The following is a 15,000-nucleotide window of genomic DNA, read 5'->3' as shown; positions in this document are numbered from 1 at the left end:
GAATATTCCGACGAATACCAATATTCTGTTTGAAACTGGAAAATTCAATACATGTAACAGCACTCATTGAGTGTGTTTCTATGCATATCATTATCCCTGAAATGAGGCTAATACCGGTTATGAACAAATTTGGGATAAGGTGTTATTACCACAGAGACTGTTCGGGATACTCATATCCTGTTTTACATTAAAATAGCTGTATTCTGATTTCTGGGCCATTGTAGAATTTAAAATGTCTGTAACCTGGATATCAGCAACAACATTCTAGGGCCATCTTTCGTATTCGGAACAAGGGGTTTCCATTGCACAATGTCCGTTTTTTTTTCCCCCCCAGAGTACTCCACCTCGCATATCCCAAATTCTGAAAATCCTGAATGAGGGCCTTATCCGGGACATTAAAGTTGGGAAAACGTGTTTATAGGTTCAAGTACAAATTAAGGAATTACTTTATTATCCCGATCCTTTTCGGGGTACTGAACTACATATAAACACATTCATTGCTGCCCTGGTAGGCCTCATAGATACAGTACTTGCTGCGGCGTGATACATCCAGCCTTGCCCTGCTGAGACTGCCACCTGCCATGATCCCAGCTGGCCGCGCTCAATAGGCCATTACACACACACAGGCACGCACACGCACACACACACACGCACACACACACACACACACACACACACAGGCTCTCTCATTAGCTACCACTTCTCATTAGCTTCTCTGCAGCATTGTGAACCTTGACATGCTACTTTTATCCTTGTTCCAAGTCTTGTTAAACCAAGGACATCTCGCTCTCTCTCTCGCTGTCTCTCTCTCTCTCTCTCTCTCTCTCTCTCTCTCTCTCTCTCTCTCTCTCTCTATCTCTTTCTGTGGCGCGTGTATGCGCGGACACACACACACGTACACACAAAAGCACACACACACACACACACACACACACACACACACACACACACACACACACACACACACACACACACACACACACACACACACACACAAACACACACACTACACACAACACACACGCACGCACAAACTCTGAGGGACTTCCAAGGAGAATACAAATGTTTAGGCTTCGGGCAAACATGATAGAGTTCACCGCAAGTTAACATTTACAGGGCTCCTGTAAACACTGAGAAAACAAAACACAGCAGTTACACTCCTGGCCTCTCATGCAGTTTTGACTGGTGAAGACGGGTGACTAACGTACCCGGAGTATTGTACTATCCTGCGTCTGTGCACAGTTGAGGCATCAATGCAATACAAATACAAATATCCCAATTTACCTTAAAATAGCTGTATTCTGATTTCTGGGCCGTTATAGAATATCAAATGGGTGCAACCTGGATACCAGCAACGACGTTCTAGGGCCATCTTTCGTATTCGGGACAAAGGGGTTTCCATGGCTCAATATCCTGCCTCTGTGCACGGTTGAGGCATCAATGCAATTTCGTTGAGTGCGGTGTGAACAGGGTGCTGTGTCACAATGGGGCACCTAAGTCACGCCCTCTACTTACTGGTTCATGGGGCAGAGGGAGTCAAAAAACAACTACTGGGCTTGAAACGAGTGGTTTTTCGACAACAATCCAAACCTTGGACCTCCACTTATGCACCACAAGTCCACCACAACTCGCCTTGTTCACTTCCATTTGTTTTTTTTGCAACTGTCTGCCCCATGAACCAGGAAGTAGAGGGCGTGACTTAGGTGCCCCATGAGCAGGAGGGGTTCCCAGATGGATGTTCAGACTTTCTCTTAGTATTTTAAAGGCAGGAAGAGTGTCCTACTGTGAGGAGCTACAGCAGGATGGGGATGGAGATAGGATGGTCCACTCACCTTCCTGGGCTGGAAGTCGTACTTGACACAGTGCTGGAAGCCTTTGCCCTTCGACTTCAGTGACGTCACGATCAGGCAGTTGCCCACGAAATGTGCTGAGTAGCCGATCCCTTTGCTGGTTCGAAAACTGAATGGAGAGGAGCAAAGAACACACACACAAGGATATGGCATTTCATTACATTGAGATTGATTTAACCAAAGCAACTTACATAAGAGGGGGGCGTACATAATTAGCTACAAATGTGAGGAGGAACACAGAGTGCACACTAAAGAGTTTACAAAAAAGCGAAATAAATATGTTGGGTATGACATGAGTCACAGCGTGTTATTATCAAAGAGCAATAAAAAAAAAATGCCATTCTAAATCCCCAGAGGGTTCAAAGTGACACAGTAGAGTGATGGCCCACTCACCCAATCGCTATGACAACTGGAAGTGACTAACATGGCACAGCACCAAATTTCCACTTCTATTTTTTTTTCCAAATCTTTATGTAGTAATTTAATTTATTCATCACTAAGTAGCTTGCCCTCTTTGGGTAGCCAAATGGGATGGAAGCAGAACTGACTCGCATTTCAAGCTACAGAGAAACAGCCCACTCCTGCAAACTAACAAACTAATGCCTGTTTTCCACTGCCGGTTTTCTGGTAGGTCTACAGCTCGACACAGCACGACTTGGCCGCCACTTTTTGCTTTTCGATTGGGCGCGACACAGCTCAATCGAAGAGCAAAAAGTGGAGGCAGAGTCGAACCGTGTTGAGCTGTAGGCCTACCAGAAAACCGGCAGTGGAAAAGAGGCTTAAGTGCGGTTGTAGCTCACAGTGCCTTCACCCTGTTAAAAAAATGAACAATCATAAAGGTCTTGGGAACATCCGTGTAATATTTTCACAAAAAATATACCTAGTGTTGCCTGAAAGCCATAATGAAATGGTCTTTTTCACAAAGCCAGCTGTCAAAGGTGCAAGGCGCGAGGCGTGAGCCACTCGAATGGCATACTGTTATGTGTGCCAGGGCTTTGTTAGCTGGCATAGAAACAAGGGTGGACGGGTCAGAGCCCTCTCAGCCCCTGGTAATGGGATGGGCATGGAGGGAGGCAGGAGTGGAGGGTAAGGTTGAGGATGCAGGTTATAGGGGGCAAGCCTCTATAAAGCAAGGCAATACACCTCTCCCGTCTCTCTCTCTACCGCCATCTCTCTCCTTTGGTCTCCTCTCCATCCCCCCTCTCCTCCTCAGTGATATCAGACAAGCACTAGTCCTACTACACTGCTCAGCTCTCGAGTGGAGTTGGAGGAAAGATGGGTTTAGAAGGGTGGTATGTCCATTCTCACTTCACTACTCTTCTCATGTCCAGTGTTTCTGGAGTAGTTTACAGTGGAAGCGGAGGTGCGGAGGGTTTCTGTTTGCTACTAGACACCTTTTAAAGGTGCACTGTGTAATATTTTTAGTAGTTTATGTCTAGATTTAGAACTTTTTCACAAATACATACCACCATCATCAAATTCTAAGTATTCATTATGACTGGTGTACTTTTCATACATGGATCTATTCCGTGTCCGCCATTTTGAATTTCCAGAAATAGACATTTGAATCTACTCTAGACACAATCCTACACAGTGCACCTTTAATTTCATTCAGGATCAGTAGTTACTCTACTCTAGTCCACTCCACTCTAGTCTACTCTACACTACTCAGTGGAGGTCGGGGACGTGAAGGGTTTCTGTATGCTATAACAGCGGAAAATCTGTTCCGACCAGCTGCATGCACCTAAAGTAGATTCCAGTCCGAGTTCTATTTAATGTCAGTCCCTTTCCCTTTTATGCTTTTGCTGCAAATATAACAGCTGTGAAAAAAAATCTTAACACTGAATGTGACTAATGTGAACAGTGGAAAGACACAAGCTGTACACATGGCTCAACATTGCACAGCGTCAAAAAGCTCATAATTTAGCCATTTCGTCACTATGAACAGTGACATTTACCTCCGGACATGCTTTATCAGTAACACCGTTCGTCAGCAATGAAAAATCTCACAACCAAATCACAACAGAAAAAGAAACAATTTTCCATCCCATCCCTCTTCAAGATGCCATGAAAAAAAAGCACAGAGGTCCTGACTGAGCGGGAAGCATGATTACAGGAAAGGTCAGACCTAATGAGGCTTCACACTGGAGTGGCTGGACCAGGGGGGTTGGGGGGATTGGTTGTGTCAGAAGAACGCTCTGTTTTTCCCAGAGCTTCTGCGGAGCCATTAACAGGGCCGCTGAAAGCTTAATCTGGGCCCAGGACAAAGTCATCAGAAAGGCACCCTCCACCTAACCAATACATACAATGTACCCTAATGAGGACCCGATTCTGCCCCCCCCTCTACCGGAACAACTGACCCGTTTGCCCCCCTATCCCTGTTCCCTCGACATTAATGATGGTGATGACATTTAGGTATTTAGATGTTTATCTGCTAAGAGATCTCTTAGCGACTCCCACGGGATCTCCGAATTAGTTTCTGTTTTTTTTTTTAGAAGATTAGTGGCATCAAAATGAAATTATGCGGCAGGAGCCTTGTGGGTCTGGAGTGCCTGTTTTTCAACTCTTCACAACATCACAAGACGTCATGTTGTGTTGAGTTTCTCTAGTTACCAATACACAAACAAGCCAAAATGAGCAGATCCAGAGCTCGCATCTTGACAGGATTAAGTAAGTGCATCCTCCTCCGCGTATTAGAAGATGTCTTCAGCTCATGCTGTGTAGGCAGAAGCTTGGTGCCTCTCCAGCGTCCCCACACTAACATCATAAGGATGGAAGGGGCTTAAGCCATCATGTTCTTTTTCTGATCCTTTGCCTATTCGTGCAGCCCTTTTGAGTCAAGAAAACATTAGGACATGTATATGTCCCCGGTTCTTAGAGTGAGATGAGGGAGTCATCTCTATGGGAGTCAGCTCTTTGGGTGTCTACCTGACTTTATCACTCTCTTTGTCAGGTCGACAGCCAATGAGCTGACTCCCATAGAGATGACGAACCGATTCTTACGAATAAGAGCATTCAGGATGCACAGCTGAGCATTACGTCTTCTCGGTGCTGGTGACCACCAAGCATCCACTAACAAAGCATGAGAGAATACAGCCAACATGCTGCATGAATATAATTACTACTTTATAAAAAACTATAATCACAATCACTATAAACACAACACTACTCTAGGTGTAATGTATGTGTACTGTCTATGTCTAATTGTCTTTGTCCACACCTTAAAGGGGTATGCCACTATTTTGGGGATTAATACAGCTAAAATCGTTGACTGGGGTTTATAAAGGTGGTAAAGTGTCTTATTTTTCATGTTAAGCGTTGTCTTGCTTTAAGACACGTTAAAAGAGGGAGTATGTCGCTAAGCTAGTGAAAGTCAATGTATCCATGTAGCATTGCTACATGCTACACGGATCCATTGACTTTCACTAGCTTAGCGACATATTCCCTCTTTTAACTTGTCTTAAAGCAAGACAACGCTTAACATGAAAAATAAGAAACTTTACCACCCTTCTAAACCCCAGCCAACGATTTTAACTGTATTAGGCCCCAAAATAGTGGCATACCCCTTTAAGTCTATGTCTATGTCTGAATGGCAAAGTAAGAAACGTAATTTCAATTCTTTGTATGACCAGCGCATGTAAAGAAATTGACAATAAAACCGACTTGACTAGACTACAAATACAATCACACTGTATGTTGATCTCACACCAAGGCTTCACTCTTTGACTCCCTATCTAGAGTTACCCAATGCCAATAATGTAAGACACAGGAGGGCGCTTGATCCCGGTGAGTATTTTAGATGATAATAATCCAGTATCATGTGAGCCTCTCTCCTCTCACGAGAACCCAAATTTAGATCAGATCTGACACTTGCAATCCCATGCTGGCGAAACGACTAATTTTAGATCCTTTCTGTCACTGGAAGTCCCACGTAGGCTAAAAAGAGGTATGAGAGCACAGGAGTCAGCTCAAAGCAGTCCCACCATACGACACACACCTCCATGCTCCCCTACTCCTCTCTTCATCACGAGAAGAGTCCCAGTGGATACTCAAAGGTAGCCTTCATGCATATCTCGTGTGGGCTGAAGGTGTGTCGGAAAAATGGCATTGGTTGCAAATCAGTAAAGTGTGACAATAAGGCGTTGACTGACTATTTCCTCAAGCCATTTACTTAGAATACACAAGGTTTGGACCTCAATCAGGTGCCCAATGGCCCAAGGCCATTGTGTGTGTGTGTGTGTGTGTGTGTGTGTGTGTGTGTGTTTGTGTGTGTGTGTGTGTGGCAGCCCAAAACACTGTAGGTGGACACACAGACAAACAGACAAACCGATAGAAAGACAGACATACAGACAGACAGACAGGGTCACTGCAATACTTGGCCCAACCCCCTCCGGGAGCCAGGCAACAACCGTGCAGGAGAGGCTCCAATACCTGTGCTACAGGTACGGAATACTGTACTGTAATCCTTTTAAAGAGATTAGGCAGGTAAATAATTAATTAATCTGCCTGGCTCCCCAACACATAGTAATCTCATTGGCTAATCTCTGCCCTCTCAATGACCCAATCTCTATCCTACGATGACCAAGCCGAAGCCAAGTTGAAACCAGGCTAACAAAGGACTGAAAAAGAAATCCCTTTCCCTTTCTCAAGGACCGGAGGATCAGAACAGAGAGAAGAGAAGAGTAGAGTAGAGTAGAGTAGAGTAGAGTAGAGTAGAGTAGAGTAGAGTAGAGTAGAGTAGAGTAGAGTAGAGTAGAGAAGAGAAGAGAAGAGAAGAGAAGAGAAGAGAAGAGAAGAGAAGAGAAGAGAAGAGAAGAGTAGAGTAGAGTAGAGTAGAGTAGAGTAGAGTAGAGTAGAGTAGAGTAGAGTAGAGAAGAGAAGAGAAGAGAAGAGAAGAGAGGAGAAGAGAAGATGATGGTGAGATTGGACCCTGACTTACCAGTAGAGGTATGGCTTGTCCTTGTCCACATTAATATTATTGAGCGGGTCCATACGGAACCAGGTGTTGAGGGTGAAGCCATTCTGGTAAGGCCACTTTGCGATGGGCGGCAGAGCGATGGCCTGGAAAGGGAAGGAGAACGAGCAGTCCATCAACCCTGTGTTGTTGACAACTCCATTAGGAACAATGGCAATCAGAGATGGCAACCTGTACTTCCCCCTGGCCAAATGCTACTGTAAATGCACATGGTGTTTTGTTAATTTGGCGCCCCCTGCAGCCTAGTGATGTGTGTTTATTTGGCGCCCCCTGCAGCCTATCCAAAACACTGACAGGCAGGACAAAAAAAAAAACAGACAAACAATGAGACAGCCTGTCAGGGTCTTTGAAATATCTGATTGTGCCTTGGCTTGGGCACAATCGCTGGTGCTGAACAAAAAAAGTGACTTAAAAAAAGGTTTGCAAAATCTTGAATTGTTTTCTTCGTCAAGTTATGTTTTCCTTTGTATTCATTCATTAGCATTGAATGAATAAAAAGAAACAATGAACTTAACTTGTGTGCGAACCTTCTTTGAAATATCTGGCCTTACGCCCTCTCAAAGTAAATACGATGAGCATTCATAGAGGGCAGACTGCTGCAGGCAGAACCTTTGTATTACTTCATTGCCCAGATCCCCCATGTTTTTTTTGCGGGGGAACAAATATGCCTATTTTCATCAAAATACAGTCACCTTCAGGCAGTGACAAAACAGAGATAGTGTCAACATATCAAAGTGCCACATTATGCCAAAACAGTTAGCAAACACAACTCAGACACATCACAATTATTTTACCAACACCCAATCAACTAAACAGCCAAACAAGTAAGCAGATATACTTCTGTAGCTGGCAGATGTCAAAACAAGCCATTACAATTAAAATACGACTGATGTCCTCAATACACCTAGGGCAGATTTTGTAGTGTATTTTTTTGTAGAGCAAAACCGGAAACCTTCTGCATAAACAGCATAAATAATTCAAAGACACCTTCATGCTCGGTTCCCCATTTCGGCCAAGTTGTGTAAAAAGCATTCACATCTTAGGTGCAACAGTACGCCACAACAAACGAAAGACAAAATGAACAAATCATCATAAATGCATCTGCGTTCGACAGTGCAAGTTATTTATATTTTTTGTCAGAGGGAGTACAGCATTTTGTATTTTTGTATGCAGCCTTTCTCTGTTCCCACATCAGGTGGCTAACGGTGAACTCAAATGTGCAGAGATGAAAGAGACTGTGTGGGCTGTGGGGAGGTGTAAGGAGAGAGAGAGAGAGACAGAGAGAGAGACAGAGAGAGAGACGGAGAGAGACAGAGAGAACAAGAGAGAGAGAGAGAGAGAGAGAGAGAGAGAGAGAGAGAGAGAGAGAGAGAGAGAGAGAGAGAGAGGAGAGAGACAGCGAGAGACAGAGAGAACAAGAGAGCGAGAGAGAGAGAGAGAGAGAGAGAGAGAGAGAGAGAGAGAGAGGAGAGAGACAGCGAGAACGAGATAGCGAGAGAGCAAGAGTGCAAGAGAGAGAGGGAGAGGAGAGAGAGAGAGAACTTGAGGCCCAAGGTGGGCAGGACTGAAGTGTGCTGAAGTGTGTGTGTGTGTGTGTGTGTGTGTGTGTGTGTGTGTGTGTGTGTGTGTGTGTGTGTGTGTGTGTGTGTGTGTGTGTGTGTGTGTGTGCACACGCGCACATGTGTGCAGAGTGGAATAGAGCAGAGTGGAGTGAGAGCAAGTGGAGAGCGAGTGGAGAGCGCTGGGGCTTACCGCTGCACTGCGTCCGGGGAAGTTGAAGAAGGTATCTGGGCCATGCCTCTGGGGCATCTGATTCAACACTGACAGCAGCTTGATGGCGTGCCTCGGCTGCAGAGGGAAAGATAAGGAGAGAGAGAGCAGGAGGAGAGAGAGAGAGAGAGAGAGAGAGAGAGAGAGAGAGAGAGAGAGAGAGAGAGAGAGATGGAAAGAGAGAGAGATGGAAAGAGAGGTGGAAAAGGACAGGGAGAGGGAGAGAAAGAGCGAGGAGAGGGAGAGAGAGAGAGGTAGAAAAGGAGGGAGAGGGAGGGAGAGGGAGAGAGAGGAAGAGAGAGGTGGAGAGACAGCAGGAAGGAGAGAGGGATAGAGAGGGAAGGAGACAGAGACAGGGGGTGGACAAGGAAAAAGAGATGAGGACAGAGGAAAATAGAGAGTGACAAGAATAGAAAACGTGTGATAGAGAAAAAGAAAGCCAGAGACAGAGCGACAGAGGAAATAAAATAGGTATGATGAGTAAAAACGTTTAAAAAAGTACAGAGATCTTCAGTCGCAGTGCGTCGGAAAAAAAACATCCATTATGACAAACCTGCCATAGTCAGATGGTCAGATACGGTCATTGCTGTCAAAGCACTCAGGCATCCATTTACAAAACTGCACAGTCACCATAATACTATACTGTGAGTAACACAAAACAGCTCTATTCTGTGCTTTGATACTGTAACAGCTTGCAAACACAAAACCACAAGTTTTTAGCCAACAGCACAACCACCCTCCAGTCAATGATTGAAGGGGCATGCACAGTATGGCAGATGTCATGATATTTAATAGGCTATATCAGGCTTATGATATACAGTAGAAACCCACATGGTGAAGGGGTTGGAGGAGTTTGTTTTGTTCAGTTGATTTTGAAGTGTTTTATGTATGACCGGAGGAGATTGAGATTTTTGAAGGCAAATGCCATCATAATAGGCAGCTGTGGACTGGTTGTTAAGGATATTGACTTTAGATCAGAGGGATCCAGATTCAGATCCCACCCTTCCACTGCTCTTCTCACTCTATGGCTCAGATGACCTAATCCCACACTGCTTCAGGAACTGTAAACAATACCCTGTGCACATAAAAAACTGCAAGTCGCTTTGGATGAAAGCGTCAGCTAAGTGCAATAATGCAGTAATGATAATACTATGCTTCAGATGGAGCAATACTGTCAAGGGATTACATTTGCAAAACAGTAGAGGAATTGCCTTGAGAAATAAAACAATAGGAAAAAAGAGTGAATTTGTGATTGTGTACAATTTTTCTCGTGAATATGGTGGGTTGTACTTAAAAATCCAAATGCCTGGGTGGAGAGCTAGATGACATCATCCCCAACTGCTGCAACCGGTTTAGATCAATGGCCTGTCAATCAACAGTGGCCGCCCCCGCTATTGGTCGATCGATCTTTAGGCAAGGCCCAAACAGATGCCCCTCTAGGGAGAGGTCCTGCGGACAGGAGATCTTTGGGCTGGGTAGGTCAGCCTTCGGGAGGGGAGGCATTGACACAAGCCATCAGCAGCTGTGTTCATCCTACACGCACGCACGCACACACACACACACATGCACGCACGCACACACACACACACACACACGCACACACCTTCACCCTCACACACGCACACGCACACACACACACACGCATACACACACAACTGTGTATTAAGAAGTGCTTACTCACCCAAATTCCGCTGTCTCCTCTTAACATGCTGAAAAGATACTTCAGCTCCTTTACTGTGATGCTGTAGCTGGCCAAGACTCCCAGCATATCCACTAATAAGTCTGGAGGAGAGAGAGAGAGAGAGAGAGAGAGAGAGAGAGAGAGACAGGCAGAGGCAGAGAGAGAGACAGGCAGAGGCAGAGAGAGAGACAGAGAGAGAGAGAGAGAGTGGGAAAGACAGACAGAAAGTCAGAAAGAAAGAAAGAAAGAAAGAAAGAAAGAAAGAAAGAAAGAAAGAAAGAAAGAAAGAAAGAAAGAAAGAAAGAAAGAAGAGAAAGAAAGAAAGAAAGAAAGAAACAAGAGGAGAAGAGAAGAAAGCGAGGGAAATATAATGAGTCAGCAGAAAGACAAGCCAAGGTCTGCCAATTCATGAGGAGACACGGCTGCGCATGCCTACAGTAGCAAGGGCAAACACCAGCACGACAGGAGAAACAGGCAGAGATGGAGAGAAACAGGGAAATAGCCATGTAGAGAGAGAGGAAAGGGGGGATGAGTGGTCCCTCGACAATCACTTCTCCTCACTGCCTCTCTCTCTCCATCACCCGCTCTATGTCTCCCCCATCTCTCTCTCCATCCTCCCCTCAGCCCCTTCAATGTCTCCCCATCTCTCTCTCCCCCTCTCTCTCTCCATCCTCCCCTCCTCCTCTCTATGTCTCCCCATCTCTCTCTCTCTCTCTCTCTCTCTCTCTCTCTCTCTCTCTCTCTCTCTCTCTCTCTCTCTCTCTCTCTCTCTCTCTCTCTCTCCCGCCCCATCCCCCCCAACCCCCCTCCCCCCCTCTCTCTCCCCATCCTCCCCTCTCTGTTTCTCTCCATCTCTCTGGCTGAGTGTAAACAGACTCATCAGTCTCGGGAGATGGCTCTCTCTCTCCCAACAAATATGAACACTCATCAGTTACACGCAACAACAATTTGCCATTGATCTAGTTTCACAGAGGAACATGGAGGATAACGAGGGAAGAATTGAAGCACAAACTCGTTCGGGCTCGGCATGATGGGGGGATAGATGGTTGTGGGTGGGAGGTGTGGCGGAGTAGGATGGAGGAGAGGAAGTAGTATACCTGGCAGATGCTGTATTGTTTGGCATTTGTTCAACCTCTGCTTTCTCCACCGCGTGAAAAAAAGGGAGGTCGAATGAAGCCGTGGATGTCAAAAAAAGCTAACTTGTGTAAATGAGACGTTCATAGCAGGCGTTTTCCATACCTATCTAAAGGTCGATTTCACAGCACTTAATCTTTTATTTCACTACTTCTTTTATGTGGTCCACTTTCACTTCAGCATACAAAGTAATACCGTTGCTTGGTCTCCTCAATAATATCAGTTTGACTCAGGCGTTTCAAATCTGACCTCACACATATCAAATAGGCTGGTGTTTGATCTAGAATCAAGTGGGGTGAAAAAACATCTCTTACTGAGATCTCAGGGGTCACTTGAGTGCAACTGATGCTTTCACATACAGAGACTGCTTTGGACATATCAACTGCTGTTGGTGTGAAAACCCCTAAATGGCTGCGGTTAAAAAAAGGGGGTTACGTAGGCTCTCTGTCTTTTTGTATTAATCCCACACTAGCCTCTAAGATTTGGGATCGGAGAGGCAATTGACATGAGCTGAGGTGCTCCTTTAAAGATACTGTGCATTCCAGCCCTTTAATAAACATAATAATTTACCTTTCAGACTGCCATGAGGTGGGGATTAAATTTGTGTATCTCACAATTAATACATATTATTTGCACAATATAAATTTGTATAAATCACAATTGGATATCAGAGTGCCTATCAATGGCATGACAACTCCAATCTCTAGTAAAATGAATGATTAAATGACTAAATGACTATTTCACGCTCTACGGGTGCCATAAGTGGCAAACCAGCAATTCGGCAGGGAAATTGGTGCATATGAAATAATATCATAAACAGATACGAAAATAACGGGGAATAATAATGGGATTTGAGGTGACGAATTGCACATGAAAAGTGACTGCTTCCAAGGCAATAATGTCAAGGTGGTTGCCTGAATCAAGTCACCGGATTGACAGTTACCCGTTACTGAATCGCCCTTTATGAAAAGGAATGAAGGGCAATGGCCTATGAGAACTAATAGGCAGATCAGAGCCCTATCAAGGCCTCCTAAGTAGATCTGACAAAAGGGAGACGGAGGCGAACGTTTTCAGAAATATGCTCGCCCCGGAACAATTTTTGCACATTAGCAATGCATTAAACGAATCGTACAGTTCAGTGCACGTAATTACGGAGACATATTGACCATTAACACAGCATGCTGAACAACTGCGGCAAGCAGAGACCCGGAGCTCTGACCCAGCAGGAGACTACGTCACAGAAACACGGGAAACGGGTTGAAAATGAATCATTTGCATCTCTCATTTGCACCTGCTTGAAAACTATTCCCCCACCCCCACCTTGACTTTTTCAACTGTATTCATCTCCATGGATACTGACACTGTGTTCATTTCACCACAGTTTTTTTTTTTAGTTTGCATGTAATCCATGCAACAATTTCCTCCAACTGACTTGCAGCGGATCTAATAATGGCATTAATGAAATCCAAAGACTTTTGTTTATTATTGCTGAGCCTGGGTGTTTTGTTTAGCAGTAAATGGTTCTTGTTGTCAAGAAAGCAATGAGTCAGCATTGACCTCTATAAATTTCAACTTCATCCCGTAATTCTGAGGACATGATTTTCCAATTGTGGACACCCCATGGATTATGAGTTTAATGCCCACCCACAACACGCACATTAGGGTCAATGACCTTATTTTGGGTTTAGAGGTCAGGTGGTACAACCACAGCTAATGCCCACAAATGTATTCATCATTCACCACTAATGTACTGCAATGAAAATACTTCTTAGAATATTCAGATTATGACGTGTGATACTACTAAAACGTCATTGACCCATTAGCACACATGCAACCAGGGCTCTAAATTAACAGCCAACCAGCCAAATGCTGGTGAAATTTCAGTCCGGCTGGTAAAAGTCAGGATTCGGTTCGTATCGCGATTTTTGACATACGGTTCGATACACCCCACGATTTCTGAAATGTATCTCAATTGAAGTTTGGAAACACTATTACATCAAATCATAAGGTTGTCTTCTGGACTAATGGGTATCAAAACTTTGAAAGGGCGTATCACGATACTGCCTCCTTGTATCACCATACAGTATCGTGATCTCTCGGTTCGATACAATATCGTTACAGCCCTAAAACTTACTAGCCACTTTGACCCATTAGTGAGTGCGCGTTTGCCTAGTAAGATTATCATCTACTAGCCATTTTGGATGATGATGAAATAAGTTCATTTAGAGCCCTGTACGCAACCCAGGCACTCTCATTTCCGTCTTCCCAAACCACCACCAACCAGCCGCTCCGGACTCACCTGCGATCATGTCGTCCACGGCGCTCATCTTGTTGAGCACCTGCTGTATGAGGCCGACCTCGGTGCTGGTCTGCAGGTTGCGGACGCTCTTGCGCAGGATGGCGGTGAACATGCTCCAGATCTCAGCCTGGCAGGTCACGTCGCAGTGCTCCAGCAGCTCCACCATGCAGCCGATGCTCTCCGCGTCCGCGATGATGAAGTTCATCTCCAGGTCAAACTCACCGCCCACCAGCTGCAGCAGGAGGAGGAGGAGGAGGAGGAGGAGGAGGAGGTGGCAGAGGTGAGTGGAGGTGGAGGAGGAGGAAGAGGAAGAGGTGAGGGGAGTTGGAGGTGGAGGAGGAGGTGAAGGGAAGAGGTGAGGGGAGGTGGAGGAGAGACGAGGTGAGGGGAGGTGGAGGTGGAGGAGAAGGTGGAGGGAAGAGGTGAAGGGAAGAGGTGAGGGGAGGTGGAGGAGAGAAGATGTGAGGGAAGGTGGAGGAGAGAAGATGTGAGGGGAGGTGGAGGAGGAGGAAGAATAAGGGGTGATGGATTTACAGAAGATCGGGTGAGGGGGGGCAAAAGAGAGAGTGTCAGGAAGAGGAGAAGTGTGGGAGATGGAGGGAGCAATAAAGATGAAAGATGAAAGATAGCAGCAGCATGGGGGAGGGAGAAGGATGGAATAAGATGAAAGAGTTGCAGTAAGAAAATGATGATCGATAGAAGTTGGAGTTCAGAGGGGAAAAGGAAGGGGGAGGATGGGAGAAATATAGGGGAAAAGTTTAGTCATCAGCGTTTACTTGGTTAAATAAATCTCCTATATTAAAGGAACAGTCCACCCCCAATGCACATTCATGAACAATGCTTGGAAATACTGCAAATATGTGAAAATCCAAAAAAAGGATGGACTGTTCTTTTAAAGATAACCTAAATGCTCGTTTTCAATATATAATGTTTATATGTGGTATATAAAAAATTGATATCGAATAGTTGAAAGAAAAAACAAACATAACAGATACACAACAGATATGGTGAACAACAGTGAATGTCTTGACGGTTGCACGACAGCATGAAATTGGCCACCTACAGTATGATGCAAGCAAGGCCCCCGGGCAACAGACAGGCTTTGAAGAGGCCCTCACGCCACCAGCCAGCCCATCACTCAGATGGATTACACCAGCCGACCATGACAGACACAAGTGGCGTGCACGCGTGCACACACACATATACACACACACACTCTCTTCAAGATGACTGTCAATCTCACCGTCTGAGCTTGAGGGGACTGTGGCTCCTCACACACACACACACACAC

At 45.2% G+C, this 15,000-nt stretch overlaps 1 protein-coding gene across 1 annotated transcript in view; it reads right to left on the bottom strand.

Annotated features, from left to right (window-relative positions):
• The window catches only part of nbeaa (neurobeachin a), a 218,983-nt gene that overhangs the window by 127,397 nt on the left and 76,586 nt on the right, over nt 1–15,000 (bottom strand). Inside the window, exons 2-6 of the mRNA XM_063203099.1 lie at nt 13,710–13,941; nt 10,277–10,377; nt 8,578–8,673; nt 6,790–6,911; nt 1,833–1,959 (exon numbers count right to left, since the gene is read on the bottom strand). Of these exons, the coding sequence (XP_063059169.1) occupies nt 1,833–1,959; nt 6,790–6,911; nt 8,578–8,673; nt 10,277–10,377; nt 13,710–13,941 (678 nt within the window). The remainder of the gene's footprint in view (nt 1–1,832; nt 1,960–6,789; nt 6,912–8,577; nt 8,674–10,276; nt 10,378–13,709; nt 13,942–15,000) is intronic.

The sequence above is a fragment of the Engraulis encrasicolus genome, chromosome 7 (assembly GCF_034702125.1).
Source record: "Engraulis encrasicolus isolate BLACKSEA-1 chromosome 7, IST_EnEncr_1.0, whole genome shotgun sequence".
NCBI lineage: Eukaryota > Metazoa > Chordata > Actinopteri > Clupeiformes > Engraulidae > Engraulis > Engraulis encrasicolus.
This window is presented reverse-complemented; position numbering and strand designations above follow the sequence as displayed.